General features: G+C 43.9%; 1 protein-coding gene across 5 annotated transcripts in view; it reads right to left on the reverse strand.

Annotated features, from left to right (window-relative positions):
- The window catches only part of LOC310728887 (uncharacterized protein), a 50093-nt gene extending 23446 nt beyond the window's left edge, over window positions 1–26647 (reverse strand). Inside the window, exons 1-4 of one of the 5 annotated variants that reach the window (XM_083546752.1) lie at window positions 26558–26647; window positions 23570–23905; window positions 18008–18061; window positions 11857–12467 (exon numbers count right to left, since the gene is read on the reverse strand). In XM_083546752.1, the coding sequence (XP_083402878.1) occupies window positions 12337–12467; window positions 18008–18061; window positions 23570–23905; window positions 26558–26621 (585 nt within the window). In that variant the 5' untranslated portion in view covers window positions 26622–26647 and the 3' untranslated portion in view covers window positions 11857–12336. Of the gene's footprint in view, window positions 1–11856; window positions 12468–12666; window positions 14274–18007; window positions 18071–23569; window positions 23906–26557 lie in introns of those variants that run through there. The other 4 variants (XM_083546751.1, XM_083546754.1, XM_083546755.1 and 1 more) reach the window with 4 other exon arrangements.
- Window positions 26648–26770: the final 123 nt, after the last annotated feature.

Raw genomic sequence — 26770 nt, forward strand, 5'->3', positions numbered from 1 at the left:
GGGCTGCTTCTGGGGAAGTTGGGGATAGAGGTGGTGGATCTCCACTACAGTCCCCTTGAGGAGAAAGGTGCTCCATTCCAAGGTTCTCAAGAGCACGCGGCTCCGTGCCGGATCTCCCATGAGCCTGCAGCTCAGCCCCAATGTTTTGATGAGAGGGCTGCTTCATCTCAGGGTCTCTACCAGCGTGCTGCTGTGTTCCGGGGTTCTCGTGGACGCACCACACCATCTCCGAGCGTCGGCGAGCACACCATGCCGTCACAGAGCTTCTACAGGCGTGCCGCTCTGTTCCGAGGTTCCCGTGGGCGTGCCACGCCGCCACAGTGTCTCCAGGAGCGTGCTTTCCCGCCACAGAGTCTTCACGAGAGCGCCGCGCCGCCACAGAGTCTTCACGAGAGCGCCGCGCCGCCACAGAGTCTTCACGAGAGCGCCGCGCCGCCACAGAGTCTTCACGAGAGCGCCGCGCCGCCACAGAGCCGTCACGAGAGCGCCGCGCCGCCACAGAGTCGTCACGAGAGCGCCGCGCCGCCACAGAGTCTCCAGGAGCATGCTTTCCCGCCACAGAGTCGTCACGAGAGCGCCGCGCCGCCACAGAGTCTCCAGGAGCATGCTTTCCCGCCACAGAGTCGTCACGAGAGCGCCGCGCCGACACCTCCGGTCACAGAAGGGGAAGTGACTCCTCCGAGTCCCTCTCCAGACGACGCCCCATCCCAGAGCCCCTTCCAAGGCGACATCTCGCCCACGGAAAGCTCGGCTCCGCCCCAGGACCTCCAAGAGAGCTCCGCCCAGCTCCAGGTCCCTCCAGAGAGCTCCGCCCAGCTCCAGGTCCCTCCAGAGAGCTCCGCCCAGCTCCAGGTCCCTCCAGAGAGCTCCGCCCAGCTCCAGGTCCCTCCAGAGAGCTCCGCCCAGCTCCAGGTCCCTCCAGAGAGCTCCGCCCAGCTCCAGGTCCCTCAAGAGCGCTCCGCCCAGCTCCAGGCTCCTCAAGAGGGCACAACTCCGCTCCAGGCTCCTCCCGAGAGCACGACTCCGCTCCAGGCTCCTCCCGAGAGCTCGTCTCCGTTCTAGGCTCCTCCTGAGAGCTCGTCTCCGCCTCCGAGCGACCCCACGAGCTCGTCTCCGCTTCAGTGTCCCAAAGAGAGCTCCACTGATGTCGTGGACCTCCAGGCGAGCCCTTCTCCGCTCGTGGATCTCCAGGCAGGCTTCACCTCATTTCCAGGCTGCTCAGTAGGCTCCGATCTGCTCCTAAGGGTCCCAAGGAGCGCCCCTACGCCCAGGGGTTTCTTTGTGCACTCACCCCGGCTCCAGGACTGCGAAAGGGAAGTTGAACCGCTGCCCCCGGGTTCCATCGACGGCGACGGCTCACCCCACAGTCCCGCAGAAGGCGTCGGCTCGTCTCCAGCGCCCGCAGAAGGCGACGGCTCGTCTCCAGCGCCCGCAGAAGGCGACGGCTCGTCTCCAGCGCCCGCAGAAGGCGACGGCTCGTCTCCAGCACCCGCACAAGGCGACGTTTCGCCCCCGGGCTCCACAGAAGGCGAAGTTTCGCCCCCCGGGCTCCACAGAAGGCGACGTTTCGCCCCCGGGCTCCACAGAAGGCGACGTTTCGCCCCCTTCCGCGCAGGGCGAAGGATCGCATCCAGGCTCCACAGAAGGCGACGTTTCGCCCCCTTCCGCGCAGGGCGAAGGATCGCATCCAGGCTCCACGCAGGGCGAAGGATCGCATCCAGGCTCCACGCAGGGCGAAGGATCGCATCCAGGCTCCACGCAGGGCGAAGGATCGCATCCAAGCTCCACAGAGGGCGACGTCTCGCCCCCAGGTCCTCTTCAGGACGACGGATCGCCCACAGGATCCCCGCATGGCGACGTCGGTCCTCCAGGTCCCTCTGACGGCGACGTCGGTCCTCCAGGTCCCTCTGACGGCGACATCGATCCTCCAGGTCCCTCAGAGGGTGGTACGACGTTCCTGGTCTCCGCCCGGGATGTCCTCCACTCCCCGGTCATTGTCATGGTTGGCGTCCAGTTCCGGTTCCCCGCCATGGAGATCGCTCCGGCTTCAATCCCCGCCAGGGGCTTTACTCAGCCTCCCGTCAGCACCGAGGGCGTGGCTCCGTTCCGGATCCTCCTGCAAGGTGTTGTTCCATGCCGGCTCTCCGCAGAGGATGCTCACCAGGCGTCTAAGGAGGCCTTCCTCGGAGTGCCCTGGCCCGCCTGGCATAGGTGGGTTTTGGGGCGTCAGGTGTCGCCCCTGGAGGGGGGGGTACTGTCAGGGATTCACCCTGCCACGCCCCCCTCTGTAGCTGTCAGGGATTCACCCTGCCACGCCCCCGTCTGTAGCTGTCAGAGATCCACCCTGCCACGCCCCCCTCGATAGCAGTCACGCTGCTTCCCAAGATTACCGACAGCTGTGGCTCATGAAAGATCAGACTACATAAACTCACGTTCTTGAGTCACAGGCTGTCGGTCGTTATATTGTCAAGCTGGACAATCGCGTGGCTGCTCGACCGCCGGCTGTATATGCGAATTCCACTTCCGACGTGGATTACTCATTGCTGAAGGCTTTATGGATTATGCTTGGGACATTCGAACTCATAGCGGACAACGCGTATCGAGCGGAGGTCTTTGTTTGTTGTTTTCAGCGGCTTATGAGTGTTTTTGTGTTGTACGGTTGTTGAAATAAAAGGACAATGATCGGACTATATCGGCTTCCGCGTCTGCAGCCTGACAACTGCAACCTTTTCCCAGAAGACTGGAGATTATTAGAACAGTGAAAGGGGACTGAATGTGGAAGGAATTCAAACTATATAATCTCTTTGGTAGTTCAGGTTCTGGGTACTGGGTCCCATTTTTCTGCAGCTCAGGTGTGACTTTAAATTCATATTTTATATCACATACTAACCATAACTATTACAAACATAAATACATACACATTTAAATTCACAGTTTATATCACATATATAAACATACACAGCATCACTGTGAAATACTTTTCTAGTATTAATGCTGCAAAGTCAAATTGAGTGCCTCACCTCTACTTTCATTTCATGCTGGGAAACCACTTTCTCAGTGTTGCACTTCTTCAGCTCTTTGAATTGTTCATCTTCATGTTTAGACTCATGTGTCACTTATAAAGAATCAGCATGCAGCTTTTTATAGAACTGGCCATGATTAAAAGGTTCATGAAACCCTGTCTATTCATTCTCACCTTCAAAGCTCCTTTCTTTGACTTTCTGGTTTACTGTGTTTAATTCTTTTACCATCTCTCTGTAAATTGTCATGGATTTTACTGCTGGCAGGAATTCACAGGGACAATGTATGTTACAGTCAAGAACTCTGACTTGCCCTAATCTGGTTTCAGGATGGACCTTATAGACTTAAGTGAACATTTTGTGCTCAAAGTTGATGTTTAAAGCAGGAAAAATGGGTGAGCGTTAGGATTTGAGCGAGTGCGCGAGTGAAAACATGATGTTACACAGAGGGAAACACGGCCCTGTAACAACTTTTTTGAGACGTGTTGCAGTCATCAAATTCCAAATGACCTTATTTGATGTAAATTATCATTTTACACATTTGATATACTTTTTATTCTTATTGTGAATAGTATATGGTTTATTGCATATCATCATTGCTTTCAATTCAATTCATTTTTATTTGTATTGCGCTTTTAACAATGAACATTGTCTCAAAGCAGCTTTACACAGATAATGTGGTGATTAAAAGTAAATATGTTCTTTGTAAGTATGTTTGTCCCTGATGAGCAACTGTGGCAAGGAAAAACTCCCCGAGATGGCATAAGGAAGAAACCTTGAGAGGAACCAGACTCAAGAGGAAACCCAACCTCATCTGGGTTGCACCAAATGTCCATTTGTGGCAGATATACAATGTTGCGGGTTACAGTGATGATGATCAGAAGCGAACTGTATTCCTGAGTCAGTGTAGCAGACTGTTGACATCAACTACAGTCAAATCCATCCTCAAAACGCCCGTTCTACTCCGGATTTTCATGGAACCACCCAAGGTGTTGATGAGAGACCGTCCCAAGCTGCACAGAAGTGTGAAGATCCACGGAGGGGAGAGGGGCAGGAACAGCGGAGAGAGAGAGAGAGAGAGAGAGAGAGAGAGAGAGAGAGAGAAGAGGGTGACAGGAAGAGAAGGATATGGATTATTAAGTCTCCTTATTGTTGTATGAAAGTTAATGTCACTGTGCAGTTTGGACTCTGGTAAGATTCACTCTGGCAGCAGAACTAAAAAGGGAGAAGCAGAAGGAAACACAGACATGAGGATCTCTGGGATAAGAGACGACCCACCACACCACCATCAACAAACCTGAGTGAACTTGTGAGAGTGAGGAGACGACAGCATCCAAATATCCCAGTTCACCAAACACTCCATATCCATGATCCCTCCAGATCTGCTCCTTTACCTCACAAACACCTACTGACTAAACACTCCACTAAATAAATATGTGTTCAGCGTCGACTTGAACACTGAGACTGAGTCTGAGTCCCGAACACTGATTGGAAGGTTGTTCCATAACTGTGGGGTTTATAAGAGAAACATCTGCCCCCTGCTGGAGTCTTTATTATTTGAGGAACCAACAGATAGCCTGCACCTTTTGATCTAAGTCAGCGTAGAGGATCATACTGGTACAGAAGTTCACTCAGATACTGCGGCGTGAGAGCGTTAAGTGCTTTATACGTCAGTAGTAGTATTTTATAATCAGGGTGAGATGTAATTGGGAGCAGTGTAGATGATTTAAACAGCTTTCTATTTTTATTTTCATTTTACACAGTGTCCCTACTTTTTGGAATTGAGGTTGCACGTGGCCTAACACTGGGAGTGGATCTGGTGTCCTTCTGGAGCCTGATTATATTTTCCCTGATGGTCCGTCCATTTGAGCATCTCAACTGGAACAAACATTATTTCAACATGGTTTCAGCTCTTCACACTGAACCGTTTTTTGTTTTTTTTTATATCTTAGAATTTCCCTTCCAAGCAAAATTCTTCTGTTACATCAGTTCTCTGACACCAACTTCCTAACAAGCTGGTATAAGTGAAGAAGGAATTTTACTGTTTACTGATATTAATACTTCCCTCATCTTGTCTTTGACTTTGAATGTGATGTACTGTTTAATCACCTGATCCACATTCACTGTATCACAGTTTACTGTGTGCACTGCATGTATTTTCCTTTAGTTTCTGTCGTCTCTCAGTTTAAATACCTGCAGCTTCATTCATTCTCACAAAAACGTCTTCATCTGTAATGTGATTGTTCAGAAAGCAGAAGAAAAAACTCTCTGAAACAGAAAATAATAAAATCACCTTTATAACAGAAACCGAACACATTCTTTAAATAAACAGTTGTTTTATGTTTTCTTCTTAATAATCATGGTTTATGAAGCGCTGTTTAAGTTTTTTTTAACCTCAAATATTATCAACATTATTATTATCATAAATTTTATCAAGTTATAAACTAATATACTGAGGAAAGTAGTACATCATTTCCGATATAAACATTAGAACTGTACAGAGAACCAGATCAAGAACTTTCTCCAGCATTCACTGAAGTCTCTACTTCCAGGATCCAAATCTTACCAGCCAATGAAAATCAAGCACAGTTAAGCCCCGCCCCATTAAAAGGATTATTTCAGAATAGAGAATGTAACTTGTGTAATGTAAAGTTTATATGAAGACCATGTTACACTTTCACCCCCGACTTCACTGTTCTCAGAGTCAGAATTTTCATATATGTTTATTTTCTTTAAAAGTCAACTTCTGTTTTTTGTCCACAATTTAATTCTAGATCAGTTCACACCTAAAAAACCCTCCAGACGCACTGCAGTTTTATTTTACCCTCCTCAGATGGTATAAGGTTCATACACTTTCATGAATCTGCTGTTTTTATTTACACTACAGATTTCAGATTTTATCACTGTGCTGATGTAAGTGGAGACGTATATTAACAATATTTATATATTTATATTTGTATTTATATCTCCATTTTCTTGCTATGTTGTTATTATGGTCTCGTGTTGCAGTACAGGTCTGTGCATTAGGTGTCTGAAGCAAAAAAACACATCCCCATCTAATAAAAGTAATACCACACTGCCTTCAGCATGTCAGAGAAAAACCCAAACCACCATAAACTGCAACTAACATTTTCAACTAGTGACTTAAACAACAATCTAATGATTTACTACATTAATATTAATCTGCATAGAGTATTCTGTCTACACAGCACTTTCCAATAAACCCCTCGTCCACACTGAAACATCTGAAACACTCTCACATTCCTGTACTGATTATGTTTAAATACAAAAGAACTTCATCCTGCGCTGTTTCTGTCAGTCATTTAGGATCCTCTCAGTCGGATACTCAGTATATACATCTCGCGTGACTAAGCAGGATGCTGAGGCTTTCGCTTCAGGGGTTGTGTTAATGCCCTCACCACACCTGCACGAGATGATCTCTCAGGAACCCAGATCTGGACACAAAAAGAACACAAACACAGCAGTGTGTGATTATGCTGCATATATCCATGAAAACATTTGATGGTTTTGCCATAGTTTTATTTTAATTGCTCTTTTATTTGGTATTATTGATTTCTGACATCTTTAAACCCGGTCAGAGTTTCAGTAGATGATAAGTGGAAAGTGTGTTACCATGATCTTTAAATGCAAGCCCTAGCAGCATGTTTGGCAGGATGTGAAAGCCTCAACAACATAGAGCTAAACCATTTCCTGTGTTTAAAACCACGTCATGAGACCATAATAAAAGCTCAATGCTGGTAAAGAAATGCGACAATCGTTCCAGAATGATTGTTTTCAAAGCTGCAAAACTTGCTGACTTGCTGGTGTGTAAAGAAAAGGAAATGTAAACTGCACAGTATTAAATGCAGCAGTAAATGTGCTTGTACATGCTAAATGCTGCCCTTGGAAAAGTGTTGTTTGGTCTTGATAAAGGATGGAGGAAGAAATCTCCCCTGGTCTGTAGACTTGGTGCCAATATTTATGGATTAACTGCATGATTTTTAACCAATTGCTATTGCAATACAGAAGCCACCTGTAAAGTATAGTTCTATAAGCAGATGGAAGAAGACTGTGTATTTAGAGGAGACACATGCACCCTGTGATAATGATCTGTAATGACCTTACAATGAGATTAAGTGTGATACATGGAAGGTAGGGTGAATTTGAAGGACTCAGGGAAGAGGGAGGCGAACGGCCATGGGTTTGAGGACCTTAGATATGGGAAAAGGACCTTTAAAAATGATGGGCTAGCTCCCTGCATGCGGCCTTTAGAGGGAGGTTCTTGGTAGAGAGCCAGACCCTCTGGCTGAAGTGGTTCATTGGTGTGGGTCTGTGTCTGCAGTTGGCCCAGCGGGCGTAGGAATGGAAAGACCAAAGGAGTCCAGCCCAGATCTTCTTCCAGGCACAGCGGCAATTGTTGTCCAAAGCTCCCACTGATGGTACAGAGGTCTTTTTACTTTTTGGTAGGAAAATAGAGGCGGGTCATAACCCTAGGCGGCCTGAAAGAGCGGAGAGGCAGTGTACATAAGAGTATTGAGCCCAAAACAGTTACGAAGACATAAGGCATTGTCATCAAGTGCCATCCTTAGGGAAGAGGTATGGCCATTTTGGAAAAAATTATCTATTACCGAAAGTATGGTAGTATGGCCGTCTAAGGGGGGGTAGGCTCGTAACAAAATCTAAGGCTATGTGTGACCACAGTCGACAGGGGACAGGAAGGGAACAAAGTTGACTGGCTGGGAAGGACCTCATGGTCTTGTACTGGGCACAAATGGGGATTTGAATGTGTATAAGAGTCTGGGAGATGTGAATGTGTTTGAGGCTTTGTGGTTTTGTGGAGAAGCTCTGTGTTCTGTAAAAGAGAAAGAACTGCACCAGAACTAGGCTGAATGATCACACACCCCTCCCTCAACATTTAACTGTCAAATATATATATTTATCATTTTATTTATTTAAATATATCTCCTTGCTTAGGTTCCCTGGTGGTCTAGTGGTTAGGATGTGGTGCTCTCAACGCTGCGGCCCAGGTTCGATCCCCGGTCAGGGAACCAACCCGAGCCACTTTCAGTCCCAAGCCCGGATAAACAGGGAGGGTTGCGTTAGGAAGGGCATCCAGGGTAAAAACATGTGCCAAATCAAACATGCGGAGGATCCGCTGTGGCGACCCCTAACGGGAGAAGCCGAAAGAAAGTTTTAATTATATCTCTATACTTCTACAGGTATGTCATCTGTTCTTACCAACTTTCCACTCTTCATCCTCTTAATCGCTGCTCTCGCTTCCTCCTTACTAATCCTATCCACTTCCTGTTTCACCAACTCCACAACGTCCAACCTTCTCTCTCTCTCATTTTTCTCATTCATCAGCTGCTCAAAATACTCCCTCCATCTTCTCAACACACTCTCCTCACTAGTCAACACATTTCCATCTTCATCCTTTATTGCTTTAACTTGCAGCACATCCTTCCCAGCTCGGTCCCTCTGCCTGGCCAATCGCTACAAATCCTTTTCTCCTTCCGAAGTGTCCAACCTCTCATACAGCTCCTCATATGCCTTTTTCTTTGCTTTCACCACATCCCTCTTTACCTGCTGCTGCATCTCCTTGTTCTCCTGCCTTCTTTTCTCATCACTCTGTTGATACCAATTCTGTTTCTCCAACCTCTTTCTCCTTCTGCTCTCCTGCACTTCCTCATTCCACCACCATGTCTCTTTGTCTTCCTTTTTATTTCCAGATGTTACACCAAGTACATTTCTAGCTGCCTCCCTCATCACTCCTGCGGTAGTTTCCCAATCATCCAGCACCTCTTTACCACCACCGAACTCCTGTCTGACCTCTTCCCTGAACCTCACACTACAGTCTTCCTCCTTCAGTTTACACCATCTTATTCTTCTCTCAGTCTTTACTCTCCTCCTCTTCTTCTTCACCTCCAAAACCTTTCTACAGACCACCATCCGATGCTGTCTAGCTACACTGTCCTTACAGTCTCCAATCTCCTTCAGGTTGTATCTCCTACATAGAACATAGTTCACCTGTGTGCACCTTCCTCCACTCTTATACGTCACCCTTTGATCCTCCTTCTTCTTAAAATACGTGTTCACCACTGCCATTTCCATCCTTTTAGCAAAATCTACCACCATCTGCCCTTCCACATTCCTCTCCTTAAAACCATACCTACCCATCACCTCCTCATCACCTCTGTTCCCTTCACCTACATGTCCATTAAAGTCTGCCCCAATCACCAATCTTTCATTCCTAGGTTCACCTTCTACCACTTCATCTAATTCACTCCAGAATCTTTCCTTTTCCTCCATCTCACAACCCACTTGTGGAGCATAAACACTGATGACATTTATCATCACCCCTTCAACTTCCAGCTTCACGTTCATCACCCTATCAGAAACTCTCTTCACCTCCACTACTACTCAATTTGGTACATGTTTTACACTGGATGTCCTTCATAACACAAACCTCCACATTTATCCGGGCCTGAGACCGACACTGAGAGTCACCTGAGTTGTGTAGCACTAATGACTGGATTGTCAAATAAAGGATTTTATTTAATTAATGTATTTTTTTTACTTTTTATTATCCTGTCAAATAAAGGATTATATAAAAAAAAACTTTTTCTCTCTCTCTTTCTTTCTGTCTCGCTCTCTTTCTCATTTGTATTTATCTTCATGGCAGACTCCCATATTATCAAACTATAAATTTTTTTTATTTATTAATGTATTTTAATGTTAAGGGCCTTACTTAGGGGCCCCACACTGACAGCTTAGTTGTGTTTAGTGGTGCTGAGGTTTGAAATAAGGATCTTCTGGTCAGAAGTCCAAACGTTTTCCAGTTTATTTTAGTGTACAGTGTTTTTAACAGTGAATACAGTGGGGCAAAAAAGTATTTATTTAGCCACCAATTGTGCAGGTTCTCCCATTTAAAAAAGATGAGAGGCCTGTAATTTTCATCATCGGTTCACTTCAACTCTGAGAGACCAAATGAGAAAAAAAAATCCAGAAAATCACATTGTCTGATTTTTAAAGAATTTAAATTTGCAAATTATGGTGGAAAATAAGTATTTGGTCAATAACAAAAGTTGATCCCAATAATTTGTTATATGCCGTTTGTTGGCAATGTCAGAGATCAAACATTTTCTGTGAGTCTTCACAAGGTTTTTACACACTGTTGCTGGTAGTTTGGTCCATTCCTCCATGCAGATCTCCTCTAGAGCAGTGATGTTTTGGGGCTGTTGCTGGGCAACACGGATATGGGGTTGAGATGTGGAGACTGGCTAGGCCACTCCAGGACCTTAAAATGCTTCTTATGAAGCCACTCCTTGGTTGCCCGGGCAGTGTGTTTGGGTTCATTGTCATGCTGAAAGACCCAGCCACGTTTCATCTCTAATGCCCTTCCTGATGGAAGGAGGTTTTCACACAAAATCTCACGATACATGACCCCATTCATTCTTTCCTTTACATGGATCAGTCGTCCTGGTCCCTTGGCAGAAAAACAGCCCCAAAGCATGATGTTTTAAAGTTGAGTTTTTACTAAAAAGTTCTATTTTGATTTCATCTGACCATATGACATTCTCCCAACCCTCTTCTGGATCATCCAAATGCTCTCTAGCAAACTTCAGACGGGCCCAAACATTTACTGGCTTAAGCAGGGGGACACATCTGGCACTGCAGGATTTGAGTGTGTTACTAATGGTAGCCTTTGTTACTTTGGTCCCAGCTCTCTGCAGGTCATTCACCAGGTCCCCAAGTTGTGGTTCTGGGATTTTTGCTCACCGCTCTTGTGATCATTTTGACCCCACGGGGTGAGATCTTGCGTGGAGCCCCAGATCGAGGGAGATTATCAGTGGTCTTGTATGTCTTCCATTTTCTAATAATTGCTCCCACAGTTGATTTCTTCACACCAAGCTGCTTACCTACTGCAGATCAGTCTTCCAGCCTGGTGCAGGTCTACAATTCTGTTTCTGGTGTCTTTTGACAGCTCTTTGGTTTTGAACATAGTGGAGTTTGGAGTCTGACTGTTTGAGGTTGTGGAAAGGGGACTTTTATACTGATAACCAGTTCAAACAGGTGCCATAATACAGGTAACAAGTGGAGGACAGAGGAGCCCCTTAAAGAAGAATCTACAGGTCTGTGAGAGACAGAAATCTTGCTTTTTTGTAGGTGATCAAATACTTATTTTCCACCATAATTTGCAAATTAAAAAATTCTTTAAAAATCAGATTTGTGATTTTCTGGATTTTCTTTCTCATTTGGTCTCTCAGAGTTGAAGTGTAACTATGATGAAAATTACAGGCCTCTCATCATTTTAAGTGGGAGAACCTGCACCATTAGTGGCTAAATAAATACTTTTTTTTCTCCACAGTATCGTCCCCAAGCAGCTTCACAGTAATATGTAGATTACAACTAAATATTATAATAATGTGTTTAGTCCTTTTCTAGAATCTTGGAGATGAAGAGGAGGTTTGATATTGGACTGTAGTTGGACAGCTGACAGGGTGAAGGTCAGGTTTCTTAATTAGGGGTTTGATACTGCAGTTTGAAGGATTTTGGTACAAAACCAGTGCTAATGGAAGAGTTTATTATCCATGCTGTTTCAAATACTGTTCATTTGGTTTGACGTAATTTACGTTCTAATTTCCACGTGGAAATTTACCCCTGGTTTAAATTATATTATTATTATTTATTATATTCACACCAGTCAGAAGTTGACATTTCTTTCTTTCTGCTAATAAGCGAGAGAGAATATTATCCGTAAACCACCTGTCTGTTCTGTGTCCAGTTCTGACTGAACTTCTCCACAGAACTGATTGATTCCAACACACAGCAGGAATTCATAACAGTGTGTTTTAGAAAATATATTTATTATTAATTTTAAACATTTACAGTTTTTTTTACAGCATAAAACATGAATACAAATCTCCAACATTTCTTTAAACAGGAGACACTGTCAAAAATACACAAAGAAACCCAAGCAGGAACCTACTGAGGAACAAACAGGACTTTCAGAAAATACAAATTAAATGAAGTGGATTCATAAAAATCCACTTAAAAATGTAACAATAAAGTTATTTCTGGTTTAAACATATTTATCAAATATTAACAGATTTTTCGAAGTAAACAGCATTAACATAAACAGAAAGCTGAGGGTGAAGTGAGAAGAAAGTGAGACCTCTAGTAGTGAAAACAAACTTCAAACATCTCATTACCGAATTCATTAAAACATATTTAATAGTAATTATTAGGAATTCGCCTTTTAGTCCACAGTCCTGAGATTGAACCCAGAATGATCCTGTGGTCTGATGATCCTCATTTACATCGCTGATCGTGAAGATTTTCTGAATCTGAGGATGCTACATGCAACTGCTGTAGTGAGGATGAGGAGCAAAGCGGAAACAACAACTCCACCAAACATCACCATTCTCTCACACGTATTCCATTTATCTAAAACAGAGGAAGAGAAATAAACAAGAAAGAAATGTGAAACAGGAATCAAAAAACATTCATTTGATCTCTGTGGAGTGGTGTGAGGATTGTGGGGGCAAGTGGAGTGGTGTGGGGAGTGTGGAGTAAAACGGGGTGTGGAATGAAATGGAGTGGAGTGTGTAGTGGAGTGGAGTGAAGTGAAGTATGTTTTTAGCGAGTTCTACACATCACACACATCACATCATAACCTTGTGCACCAGAACATCTGATCACATGCACATTATCAACTTGTGCTGTTAATATCATGAACAGCAGCTACGCTAATTCCTCTCCACTGCGTCTCTTTCTCTCCCCATCCCGAGGCATCCTGAGGTTCCTCCAGCTCCAGTCACGTCCCACCTCATGAAGATTATGGACCTTTAAAGAAATAGATGCAGATCTCGCAAACATCCCGAATCATCTAGAGACGTACCAGTGCCATAACATCTAAGGGAGTTTTTCCTTCACTACAGTCTCCATGCTGCTCATCAGGGATAAACACACACCATTCACCTTTACTGTTCAATTCTGTTAAGCTGCTAAATTGTGAGGTGTGAAGTGAAGTGGAGTGGCATGTGAAGTGAAATATAGTGGGGTGGAGTGGAGTGTGGATTGTGGAGTGTGGCATGGAATGATGTGATGAGTAGAGTGGAGTGAAGTGGAGTGGAGTGGCATGTGAAGCAAAATGGAGTAGCGTGTGGATTGTGGAGTGTGGCATGGAATGGCGTGTGGAGGGAAGTGGAGTGAAGTGGAGTGGAGTGGAGTGGAATGAAATGGAGTGGCGTGTGGCATGGGGTGAAGTGTGAAGTAAAGTGGAGTGGCATGTGGAGTAAAATGGAGTGGAGTGTGGATTGTGGAGTGTGGCATGGAGTGGCATGTGGATTGAAGTGGATTGAAGTGGAGTGAAGTGGAATGAAGTACAGTGAAGTGGAGTTGAGTGGAGTGGAGTGAAGTGGAGTGTAGTGGAGTGGAGTGGAGTGAAGTGGAGTGGAGTTGAGTGGAGTTGAGTGGAGTGGAGTGAAGTGGAGTGAAGTGGAGTGGAGTGGATTGAAGTGGAGTGGAGTGAAGTGGAGTGGGGTAAAGTGGAGTGGAGTGGAGTGAAGTGGAGTGGAGTGAAGTGGAGTGGAGTGGATTGAAGTGGAGTGGAGTGGAGTGAAGTGGAGTGGGGTAAAGTGGAGTGGAGTGGAGTGAAGTGGAGTGGAGTGAAGTGGAGTGGAGTGGAGTAAAGTGGAGTGGAGTGAAGTGGAGTGAAGTGGAGTGGAGTGAAGTGGAGTGGAGTGAAGTAAAGTGGAGTGGAGTGAAGTGGAGTGAAGTGGAGTGGAGTGAAGTGGAGTGGAGTGAAGTGGAGTGGAGTGGAGTGGAGTGGAGTGGAGTGAAGTGGAGTGAAGTGGAGTGAAGTAGAGTGAAGTGGAGTAAGACATGGCTGCTGTTTAAATTCCACATATTTGAACAGATAGATCAGTAAAAGACCTCAGGTTAAGGTTGTTCTGCAGCATCTGAGATTAAACTCCTGATGTTAAAGAAAATTCACAGGAAATTCACTGCACTGTTTTCATTGCACTGGTTGGAGTGTTTTTGAAGCTGCTGCTTCTGATCTGGATAAAGCTCACAGACTCTGTAACATCTAATATCAGTTTCTGTGAGGGTTTCTGCATTTCTACAAAAACGCATTTAACATACAACAAGAAGCCATGATTCACAGCAAGACTCACACAACTTCATCAGGCCAAAGAGGAGGCCCACAGGAATTGGGTCAGGATCTTGGGCAATCAGACCAAGAACAAACACACACACACACACACACACACTCAGCCAATGATCCTGCTTCAGTGTGGAAAGGTCTGAGAGAGACACCATCCTCCAGCTATGGAAGGAATTAAAAACTGGTTGATGACCTTAATGAGTTTAACTGTAGATTTGAAACTCCTGCTCCTGGTCTCACATGCTTCCTGACCATCTAACCCATATGTGTCAAACTCAAGGCCCGTGGGCAAAATGTGGCCCACCACGTTATTTTATGTGGCTCGGGAGAGCTGCAAAGGTCTGATTATCTTATAATAAATAGGTCAAAAGGGTGCAGTGATCATAAACTACATTTCCCATAATGCATGCCGATCATGTTACCCGTGAAGTGACAGCATCCCACCACTAGATTGCAGTGTTTCCACATCACTTATCATTTTTCGAATTAAGAAATACAAACAATGATCCCAAAATGTCCAGGAAGAGAAAAATGTATGCAGATGGAAGGCTGTTTCAAGAAAGATGAGAAGGCGAATATATGTTTGTGCTTCAAGGAGAAAAACCGCTATGTCTTTTGTGTTATGAGGCAGTGGCGGTTGTCAACGTGTACAATCTACGTCGGCATTTTGACACCAAACACGGAGCAAAGTATGTAAAGTGAGTCTAAAGAAAATAAACAACAAATGGTGCAAGAATTAAAAGGCAAATTGCGTTTGTTTATGCAGACACACGGTCACTGTAATCAGACCATCTCTCATTAGTTGGATGTGTCCCCGCAAGGCTGTGCAGCTTTGTTTATGTAAAATGCTACACCTGTCACACATGTTCTTAGCAGCTCACAATTGTTGGTTGGACTGTTATTCTGCCCCTCAACTATGACAAAAAGTTTTGAACAAAGTTAATGTCATAACTCGTATTCATTTGGATAGTTTGATCGTTGATTGATGGAGTAATGTGGGTTTCATAAGCTGACAAATTAAAAGGATTGATGTTATAACAGCAAACATTTCTTTTTACATTTATGCAAATATATATGTAATATTTGTAAGTTGAATAATAAAAATCCAGAGTTATTTAACATTAAGGAGTAGTTGCATTTATTTGACATTACATTTAGTTACACTGGGCTACATTTATATTGCCTCAAAATTACATCTGGCCCTTTGAGGGAAACCATTATGCTGATGTAGCCCTCAGTGAAAATGAGTTTGACACCCCTGATCTACCCAGTCAGCCATCAACACCTCCAGCAGACACCACCCCCTCCCCCAATCTCTCAGGGCCTGAAGTGGGACAATCACATCGTCTCCAGTGTTAACGGCCCAACAGAAGATGTTCTTCCTCCACCAGCTGAGGACGTTCAACCTGCCACAGGAGCTGCTCACACAGTTCTACTCAGCCATCATGGAGTCTGTCCTGTGTACTTCAGAAACCATCTGGTTCTGCCTCTGCTACACAATCAGACATCAATAGACTACGGAAGAAGGTTTGAACGACTGAAAGGATTATTGGTGCTCCTTTGCCCACACTACAGGAACTGTACACATCCAGAGTGAGGGCCCAGAAAATCACCCTGGATCCCTCACATCCAAGCCATATGTTTTTTGAACTTTTGCCATCCTCATCTGGGTGCCACCAAATGTTCATTTATTACAGATAAACGATGTTGATTTGCAGTGATGGAGATCAGAGCAAACTGTAGTCCTGAGTCAGTGTAGCAGACTGTAGATATTAACTACAGTCCAAATCCATTCTCAAAGCTCCCGTTCTTACTCCGGAATTTCATGGAACCCCAGGGCGTTGATAAAAAACATCTCCAGCTGCACTCCAATCGAAGAGAATATTTAAATGTTTGTGATGGAGTAAGGTCCTGTGTTGTGGAGATTCTCAGGATGGACTGCAGGTGCTCATCAGTGAGAAGACTCCTGTGTGATGTTTTGTTGATCTTTCTCACACAGATATGTGCTACCAAACATGCACAAGATTCGAGCCGCATGTAGACAGAGCTGGAGCATTGCTTCGGGAATGAAGCGAGTGAACTGTGCAGGCCCCACAGTGTTGCACTTTGTCTTTATTGTACCATTACACTGCAGCTCTATCAGCTCCATCTCAATCCGTACAGGTGCAGTTTCCACGTCAATGGCAAATGGGTTGCGAAGCAGCTCAAAAGTACTTTCCTGTGCTTTGAAGTCACCAAAGTGGCGCACGAACTCAGTGCGCTCAGTTTTTCAGAAAAGTGTGCATTTGGGTCACTGTGGCGTTGACTTGGTTCAACAGGGAAAGTAAGACAAGTTGCATTGGTGCATTTTTGTTTCCCATAAGTGCAGCTTCACTTCAAATGCCTTCACTGCATCATACATATCATGCGGTCCGGTCCCTGGAGCTGAAGGTTAAAGATGCTGAGATGAGTAGTTATGTCAGCCAGAAACACCAACTCACATTTCCACTTTTCATCCTGCAGAACTGTGGAGTCTTTTCCTTTACTGTCCATGGACTAACAGATTTCCCCACAAAAACTCTACTGAGAACTTCCCCTGACTATTTGCCAAACTCTGAATCTATTTCCCTCATAAAAGACTGAACTTGGTGGTGATTTAAACCTTTGGCTCTGATAAAGTCTACGGTTTGTGTTACAGTGCGGTTTTATCGGACTTTACTGCACAGCTTTTCCTGATGTATGATGCAGTGATTTGGTGTCAGCTCCCCAGTGCACTTCTGCTTCTGCATCTTTAACTGCATCCTTCCCACTTTGATATAATGCACTTTGATATACGTTTTCAAATCGTTGTCACATGCATGGATTTAATGTCCAAACGCAAGGATGAAGATGTCCAGCTGTGCAGTGTCAGTCGTGTCAGAACTTTCATCCACAGCATGCGAGTGTGCAACAAGGTCCTTGCCCCTTTCAATCAACTGTGTTTTCAAGTCAGTGGCCATCTCACAAACCCGATCAGCAACCGTATTTCTGCTATGGCTTACATTTGCAAACACCTGCTTTGTGTCTGGACACAAGACGTTACACACTTTCATCATGCAGCTCTTCGGAAGCTCTCACTCCTCCTCTGCCACAATAAAACTTGTTTCACAGTTGCTTCACTTTATGATTTGGCTTTAATGAAAGAAACTTCTGCTGTGATGTCAGATTCCTCTTCAACTCCTCTACCTTCTGTAGCTTCTGCTCTGCATTCAGGTTTTTCAACTTGTCCTGATGTTTTGTCTGGTAGTGCTGTCTTAGATAAGATTCCTTAAATTCCAGCCACATTAACTCCACAAATAATACACACAGGTTAAGCGGCAATGTTAGTAAACACCCTATACTCAGCCTCCCCTTGAAAGGTTCTGTTTTCAGAACTTTTCTCTTGGTCATTGTTAGGGGCTAGTTTTGAATGACATTAGGGTTGTATACATTAACAGACGCTTGATTGATTTGCTGTAATTGACATGGGAATGATCGCAGGTTGCGTTCGGTAAGGCAGCTGTTGCGCTGCATTATGGGATTTGTAGTTTGTGTTATCAGCGCTTCATATCGCCGGGCCATTAAAAAAAAGATATAAAATGATCTTGCAGGCTGGATACAATTGTTCTCCGGGCCGGATGTGGCAGGGTGTTTGACACATATTCCTCAGGATATACAGCAGAACCGTTTTTTTCTGTTCACCAGGGCAACACATATTTATAGAGAAATAAATATAGTTAAAGACAGAGAGAGTAATTGAGGTATAAATGTTGCTGCTTGAGTTTCAAGGTTATTGTAGAAGTGAACTGTGTTTATTTACCTTCAAGCTTCACTTGGTCTCCTGATGGAGTGGTTTGGGTTACAGTTGTTGCTTCTGTTTTATCTGTGAAGAATCAAAACAGTAAAAAAAAAACCTCTTTACCAAAAAGAATACAGCAAACCACATGTCGTGTGTGTGTGTGTGTGTGTGTGTGTGTGTGTGTGTGTGTGTGTGTGTCTACAACCTCCTGTTTTTATCTGAATTCTGGAGAAAGAAGAAACCCACATTCTCACATTCTCTAAAACACACAATGCAATGCAATCCTTCTGACCTTCTCTATACTTTTCCATCAACATTCTCAAAGCAAATAAGGCATCTGTGGTGCTCTTCCTCGGCATGAAACCATACTGTTGTTTACAGATGGTCACCTCTTCTCTCAGCCTGGCTTCCACTACTCTTTCGCATAACTTCATGGTGTGACTGATCAACTTAATTCCCCTGTAGTTACTGCAGGTCTGCACATCTCCCTTATTCTTAAAGATTAGTACCAGCACACTCCTTCTCCATTCCTCAGGCATCTTTTCATCTTCCAAAATCTTGTTAACAATCTTTTCACAAACTCCACTGCATCTCTCCTAAACATCTCCACGCTTCTACCGGTATGTCATCTGGTCCAACCGACTTCCTAAATCACTGCTCTCACTTCCTCCTTACTAATCATATCCACTTCCTGCTTCACATCTACACACCATCCAACCTCCTCTCTCTCTCTCATTTTTCTTATTCATCAGCTGCTCAAAATACTCCCTCCACCTTCTCAACACACTCTCCTCACTAGTCAACACATTTCCATCTCCATCCTTTATTGCTCTAACTTGCAGCACATCCTTCCCAGCTCGGTACCATTTCGTAGATTTAAATGGAGAGCTATCCAGGCTAATGCAAGTAAATTATGGCGTGCTGCAAGGTTCAGTTCTAGGACCCCTGCTCTTCACAATATACATGCTTCCATTAGGAAATATTATTAGAAGGCATGGAATTAGCTTCCATTGTTATGCTGATGATACCCAGCTATATATTTCATCAAAACCAGGCGATACAGCTGAATTAACTCGGAGTGTGTTAAGGAAATAAGAGATTGGATGAGCCATAACTTTCTACTTTTAAATTATGATAAGACAGAGATTTTGCTCATCGGCCCAAAAACTAGTATACAGAAGCTCCAGCATTTCAACCTGCATTTAGACGGATGTTCTGTAACCGCTAGTTCAACGGTAAAAGACCTGGGAGTTATTTTAGACAGCAACTTGTCTTTCAAATATCATATCAACCAAGTTACAAAAACACTCTCCCAGTTTAAGTGCAAATTAAAGACGTATGTTTTTAGCGAGTTCTACACATAACACACATCACATCATAACCTTGTGCTCCAGAACATCTGATCACAGAAATCAGGAATGAGGAAATTTCTTCCTCATAACAACTAAGGGAGATTTTCCTTGCCACAGTCGCCACGGCTGCTCATCAGGGACAAATTCACACCATTCACCTTCACTGTTGATTTGTGTAAATAAACTTGACTTGATTTGACTTGTTTGGTCGTACTCTCTTTCCACTTGGTCTCCAGAACACACAACATATCTACCTTTTTCCTCTCCATCATATCAGCTTCCTCTCTCCCTTTCCCAGTCATAGTACCAACATTTAAAGTGCCAACTCTTTTCCTGCTGTCTCTGTAGACACCTTCACCACTCGGGAAGGTGCTGCTTTTATTTCTTGAAGTATAGGTTATAGGCTCAGAACAGCACTATTAAACAAGTGACTTTCCAGAACCAAGGCCAGAGAGCAGACAACCAGGCTAAACTGATCGTCTGCTAGCTGCACAGAGTCGTCACTCAAGAACATTGGAAGTTCTTTACACCAGCATAAAATATTTAGTGTCCAAAAGCAGGTCCAGTCCAGGGGCCCGATTCATAGAATTTGCAGATTTCATCCCAAAGTTAGCAACTTCTTTACACAAAGCATTAATTATTGGTGACTTTAATATTGATTTTGATAATTCAATTCAATTCAATTCATGTTTATTTGTATTGAGCTTTTAACAATGAACATTGTCTCAAAGCAGCTTTACACAGATAATGTGGTGATTAAACGTAAATATGTTCTTTGTAAGTATGTTTGTCCCTGATGAGCAACTGTGGCAAGGAAAAACTCCCCGAGATGGCATTAGGAAGAAACCTTGAGAGGAACCAGACTCAAGAGGGAACCCAACCTCATCTGGGTTGCACCAAAATTTTTAAAAGAGATAATCAGGAAGACTTCTTAAGAGCAGCAGTTGTGTCCATTCTAGATTCAGTTGGAATTAATCAGAATGTTATAGGACACACTTATAGTGGAGACACAGTCTCGATTTGTTATTAACATTTGGATAAAAAAATAAAAATTAGTCATAGTTTCACAGTCTGAAGTTATTTTAGATCATTATCTCATCTCTTTTAAAATCTGCCTCAGTCACTGCATTTCTACCTCACCAGTTTACCGCGTTACATCACCATGTTATTGTGTTAAACACATTCACGGTTCTAAGCTAAAAAAAAACATGTTATCTATATCTGATTCAGAGAAGCTCGTCCATGCGTTTATGACCTCCAGAATAGACTACTGTACTGCATTACTAGGTGGATGTCCTGCATCATAAATAAACAAGCTTCAGTTAGTTCAGAATGCGGCAGCAAGAGTTCTTACACGATAAAAAAAATATGATCATATAACCCCAATCTTCTCATCCCTGCACTGGGTTCCTGTTAAGTTTCGAATAGACTTCAAACTACTACTTCTTACTTATAAAACACTAAATGGTTTATCTCCATGTATCTCTCCAGTCTTTTAACACGCTACAATCCATCACGCTCCCTGAGATCTCAACACTCTGGACTTCTAGTAGTTCCTAGAATAGCAAAGTCCACTAAAGGTGGTAGAACATTCTCACATTTAGCTCCTAAACTCTGGAATATTCATCCTGACAGTGTTTGGGGTTCAGACACACTCTCCCAGTTTAAGTGCAAATTAAAGACGTATGTTTTTACCGAGTTCTACACATAACACACATCACATCATAACCTTGTGCTCCAGAACATCTGATCACATCACATTATCAATTTGTGCTGTTAATATCATGAACAGCAGCTACGCTAATTGCTCTCCACTGCTTCTCTTTCTCTCCCCATCCCGAGGCTTCCTGAGGTTTGGCCAGCTCCAGTCACGTCCCACCTCATGAAGATTATGGACCTTTGAAAAAGTAGATGCCAAACCCACAAACATCCCGAACCATCTAGAGACGTACCAGTGCCAATTTGATCCCACTACATGTGTGGAGTTTTGACATTGGACCTCCTGGAGTGTTTAAAGGCTCTGGCATGGAGAAGCTGATGCTGGATCTGTGATGATCACAAATGTTGAGCTCAGTAGCTCCTACTTTTATACCAAAGACTGTAGAAAGAACATTCACTTATAATCTTATACTCCAGTACTCATGTTAGTTCTCACTCTCCAGTGTTCTGTATTGTTGAAAGATTTATGATCAAACTCTTGATGTCACCCATATGAGGATGGGTTCCCCTTTTGAGTCTGGTTCCTCTCAAGGTTTCTTCCTCATAAAATCTAAGGGAGTTTTTCCTTTCCCACAGTCGCCACGGTGCTCATCAGGGATAAACACACACCATTCACCTTCACTGTTAATTTCTGTAAAAGCTGCTTTGAGACAATGTCTGTTGTGAAAAGCGCTATACAAATAATCTTTAGGAAATGACGATTTTAATTAGATCTCCGTCTGACCCTGCAGAGCTCGACTGAGCCACTGAATACCTAGAATCAACGTTACGTTACACTCTAGATGATGGAGCTCCACTTAAGACCAAAATGATCAGGGAGAAAAAATCAGCACAGTGGTATAATGATCATACACGCACCTTAAAACAGACCACTCAGAAATTAGAACGTAAATGACGTCAAACAAAATGAACAGTATATCAAACAGCATGGAAGGGGAATCTCCTGAGTTCTAGAAAATCTCTTAGTGCTGCTGATCAGCATATTTCTCAGCATATTTTCAGCATATTCAATAACAAGCAGAATCCTAGATTTTTATTCTGTACAGCAGCAAAATGAACAGGAAATAAAAGCACTGCACTCACATGCACACCATCAATAGGTAGTAATGATTTCATCAACTTTTTTAATTATAAAATTGAAAACATCAGGCAAGAAATCCAGACGGTTAATATAAATACAAATTATTTTACAAGTAACCCTGTAGACAGCAGTGTAATTATCAATTACAAAGTTTTACTCCTATTCAAGAGAACGACTTCATTTCATTTATTTCCTCATCAAAATCATCAACCTGCATCTCGATCCCTCACCTACAAGTTTCTTTAAACAGATCATTCCAGAGGGAATTGAACCTGTTTTAAAAATAATAAAATCTTCCATTAGCACTGGTTTTGTACCCAAATCCTTCAAACTGCAGTATCAACCCCCTAATTAAGAAACCTGACCTTCACCCTGTCAGCTGTCCAACTACAGTCCAATATCAAACCTCCCCTTTATCTCCAAAATTCTAGAAAAGGTTGTAGCACAGCAGTTCTGCTCACATCAACTGAGGAGGAACATTTATGAAATGTATCAGTCAGGATTTCGGCCTCATCATAGCACAGAGACGGCGCTAGTTAAGGTGCTAAATGACCTGTTATTGGCCTCTGATCAGGGTTTTGTCCCTTTACTTGTTTTGCTCGACCTCAGTGCAGCTTTTCACATCACTGATCATCATCTCCTGCTTGCTGGACTGGAGAACGTTGTTGGAATAAAGGGAACAGCTCTCTCCTGACTCAGGTCCTATTTGGCTGATCGCTATCAGTTTGTTGATGTAAAAAGAGTTCTCCACACTCTCTGAGGTAAAAAAAAAACTAGTTGATGATTTTGTAACATCTAGATTAGACTTCCATCTGGTTCCTCTCAAGGTTTCTTCCTTCTGCATCTCAGGGAGTTTTTCCTTCACCACAGTCTCCACCGACTTGTTCATCAGGGACAAACTTACACTTATAAAGAACATCTTCATTTTTATCTCCACATTATCTGTGTAAAGCTGCTCTGAGACAATGTTCATTATTAAAAGCTCAATACAAATAAACATTAATTAAATTAAATTGAATCGAATTGAATTGAATTGAATTGAATTGAGTTGAGTTGAGTTGGTAACCCGGCCTGCGACCGATCCAGCATGAATTTCTCTTTTGTAATCTGCATATTTGATTTGGCACATGTTTTACGCTGGATGCTCTTCCTATCAACAACTTACAAATTTAACAACTAACAAATTTAATTATAACAATTTTTTTAATTTTATTTCTAGAAGTAAAAACAGAGTTTACAGAATGAAGAGTCGGTACAGAGCTCAGTGTTGATACTCCTGTAACCTGTGGGTTTGTAGTGATGGAGTGACTTTATGTTCACTACATTATGCTGTTGTTTTTTTTGTGTATGTTTTTATAAACATCTTATAAACATCTTGATTTAACGATAAAAATAGTTTGGAATATAGATTTTTTTAAAGATCTAAAAAACCTTGAAACTGCAGTTTGGTAGCTTTACCGAAGTGCATCTGCGCCGGCTCGGCTGTAATTCCGCAGTAATAAAACCCCAGATCTCCCTGGCTGAGCTTCAGGATGGTGAACATGGCGGTGGTGATCTCGCTGTTTGGCCTCAGTATAAAACGCTTCTCGTCGTAGTTATAATAAACAGGGAGGCTTTTTATAGTGCGTGTTTTCTGGGCTGAGATCAGAAGCGTTAAATTGCTGGACCTCAGACGATACCAGGCCACGTCCTCATGACCCCTGATGTCGCAATGCAGAGTGATATTGTCATTCTCTTTCACAATCCGTTCCTCATACCAATTTAAATCTGAAACAAAAAATAAAAAAAACATCTTAAACATACCGGAATTTTTTCTTTTACCTCAGGAGGTTTCTGGAGTCTGGGCTTTGCTTTTAGTTTATCTCTGAAGTATGAAGTACAAATATGTATCACAAAAACTGCTTTACTGGAATGATCAATTTATAGATATTTCAGAATAGAGATTCGAAAGCAGTATATTACATTGCAACATCAAATTGTTAAGAAAAGCAGTAAAATATTTTTGTTTCAGAGAAACTAGAAAAAAGAAGAAGAAGAAGGAAAACTAGTAAAAAAGAACAGAAACCAAACAATCAAAAAGAGAAGAGTGAAAATGTGTGTTTGTGGGTGTTTGTTCACATTGTTATTTATTAATAAAACATTAAGTCAGGTGTTTTTTTTTATAGAACAGGACAGTAAAATACAAGACAGAAGAGGAAAAGTGTAAGGGATCCCCCTGCCACGCCCCCCCCCCCCCCCCTCGGTAGCTGTCAGGGATCCCCCTGCCACGCCTCCCTCGGTAGCTGTCAGGGATTCACCCTGCCACGCCCCCCTCGGTAGCTGTCAGGGATTCACCCTGCCACGCCCCCCTCGGTAGCTGTCAGGGATTCACCCTGCCACGCCCCCCTCGATAGCGCCGAGCCGCCACAGACCCGTCACGAGAGCGCCGAGCTGCCACAGAGTACCGCAGAGGGTGCCGCTCGGCCTCAGGGTCCCCAAACGAGCTCACTCCAGCCTCGGAGTCCCCAGGAGCACTCACTTCAGCCTCGGAGTCCCCAGGAGCGCTCACTCCAGCCTCGGAGTCCCCAGGAGCGCTCACTCCAGCCACGGAGTCCCCAGGAGCGCTCACTCCAGCCAGAGGGCGATGTCTCGCCCCCGAGCCCCACAGAGGGCGAAGGATTGCCCCCGAGTCCTCTTCAGGGCGAAGGATCGCCCCCGAGTCCTCTTCAGGGCGAAGGATCGCCTCCAGGCTCCACACAGGGCGAAGGATCGCCTCCAGGCACCACACAGGGCGGAGGATCGCCTCCAGGTCCTCTTCAGGGCGACAGCTCGCCCCCAGGATCCCTGCAGGGCGACGTTGGTCCTCCAGGTCCCTCTGACGGCGACGTCGGTCCTCCAGGTCCCTCAGAGGGTGGTACGACGTTCCTGATCTCCACCAGGGATGTCGCTCGGCCTCTGGTCTCTGCACGGGACGTCCTCCACTCTCCGGTGTTTGTCATGGTTGCCGTCCAGTTCCGGTTCCCCGCCATGGAGGCCGCTCCGACTCCGGTCTCCGCCAAGGGCTTCACTCAGCCTCCTGTCTTCACCAAGGGCGTGGCTCCGTTCCGGATCCTCCTGCTGGGTGTCGTTCCGTTCCGGTTCTCCGCAGAGGACGCCACATCGCCTTGGGCTCTTTCCGGTCTTCCTCGGTTCCACTCCGATGCTCACCGGGCCTCCGTTGCTCCCAGGCGTCTAAGGAGGCCTTCCTCGGAGTGCCCTGGCCCGCCTGGCGTAGGTGGGTTTTGGGGCGTCAGGTGTCGCTCCTGGAGGGGGGGGTACTGTCAGGGATCCCCCTGCCACGTCCCCCTCTCGGTATCTGTCAGGGATCCCCCTGCCACGCCCCCCTCGGTAGCTGTCAGGGATTCACCCTGCCACGCCCCCCTTTGGTAGCTGTCAGGGATTCACCCTGCCACGCCCCCCTCGAAAGCAGTCACGCTGCTTTCCTTGATTACCGACAGCTGTGGCTCATTAAAGATCAGACTACTTAAACTCACGTTCTTAAGTCACAGGCTGTCGGTCCTTGTATTGTCATGCTGGTAATTCGCGTGGCTGCTCGAACGCCGGCATTCACCGCTGGCTCTATAGCCGAACTCCGTTTCCGTGTTGGATTACTCATTGCCGGTGGCTTTATGTAGATTTGGATTTTGCTTTGGACATTCGCGCTCATGGTGGATTAATCGTTTCGAGCGGATGTCTTTGTTTGTTTGTTTTCCTCGGCTTGTAAGTGTTTTGTTTTTTGATAGTTCATAAAGACAATGATTGGACTATATCTGCTTCCACGTCAGCAGCCTGACAAAAAGACAGGAAAGTGAAGGACAGGATATATTTTTTAAGCTCTTTATCTCTGTAATGATGCTTAAGGACAATGTGGATTGTTATAAACGTCTACACAAATAAAACTATATTGAATTGAATTAAAGAACAGTCAACATTTCTAGTGAGGATAAAGTGAATAAAGTGCTTTAAACAGGTTGTGTGAAGAAGATAAAATATACCCTGGAGACATTATGATGTAGTGATGTTACCCTGCAGAAGCACTGATCTTCTCTCCCCTTCAGGAGTTTCTGTTCTGCGTTTGAATAAATGTATATTTATGTGTGTAAATATCTTTATCTTTATAGTTTGTGACTGTTGAATGTTTTTGTGTTTTTGAGTCGAGGATGAAGGTGTATTAATGGATAAATCTGTATATTGAATGTATACGTGTGGTGGAATATAATGTTTTTTGGAGTTAAATGAGTTGATGTTTAAACTCTTTTGAATTTTTTTTTGATGATGTGATCAAGTTATTGTGTATAGACGCATTTCCTCTATATGGACAATAAAAATAAGTCGCTGCCTGAAGTTACAAATATATAATAATATATAATAAAAATAAATATAAATGTAATTTGAACATACCAGAGGTAGTAATGATGTGAACACTCGCAGAAACCAGCAGAACGTAGAACAGGTATATTTTCATCTCGAGCCTCTGGAAACATGAGTGTTCCTTCTCAGTGCATGTAAAGTTTCATATCAAAACCACATTACAAGTGACGCAAAATGACTTCCTGTGTACTTCAGGAACCATCTCACACACACACACACACATTTATATATATATATATATAT

This window comes from Silurus aristotelis (genome assembly GCF_946808225.1).
Source record: "Silurus aristotelis genome assembly, chromosome: 7".
NCBI classification, from domain to species: domain Eukaryota; kingdom Metazoa; phylum Chordata; class Actinopteri; order Siluriformes; family Siluridae; genus Silurus; species Silurus aristotelis.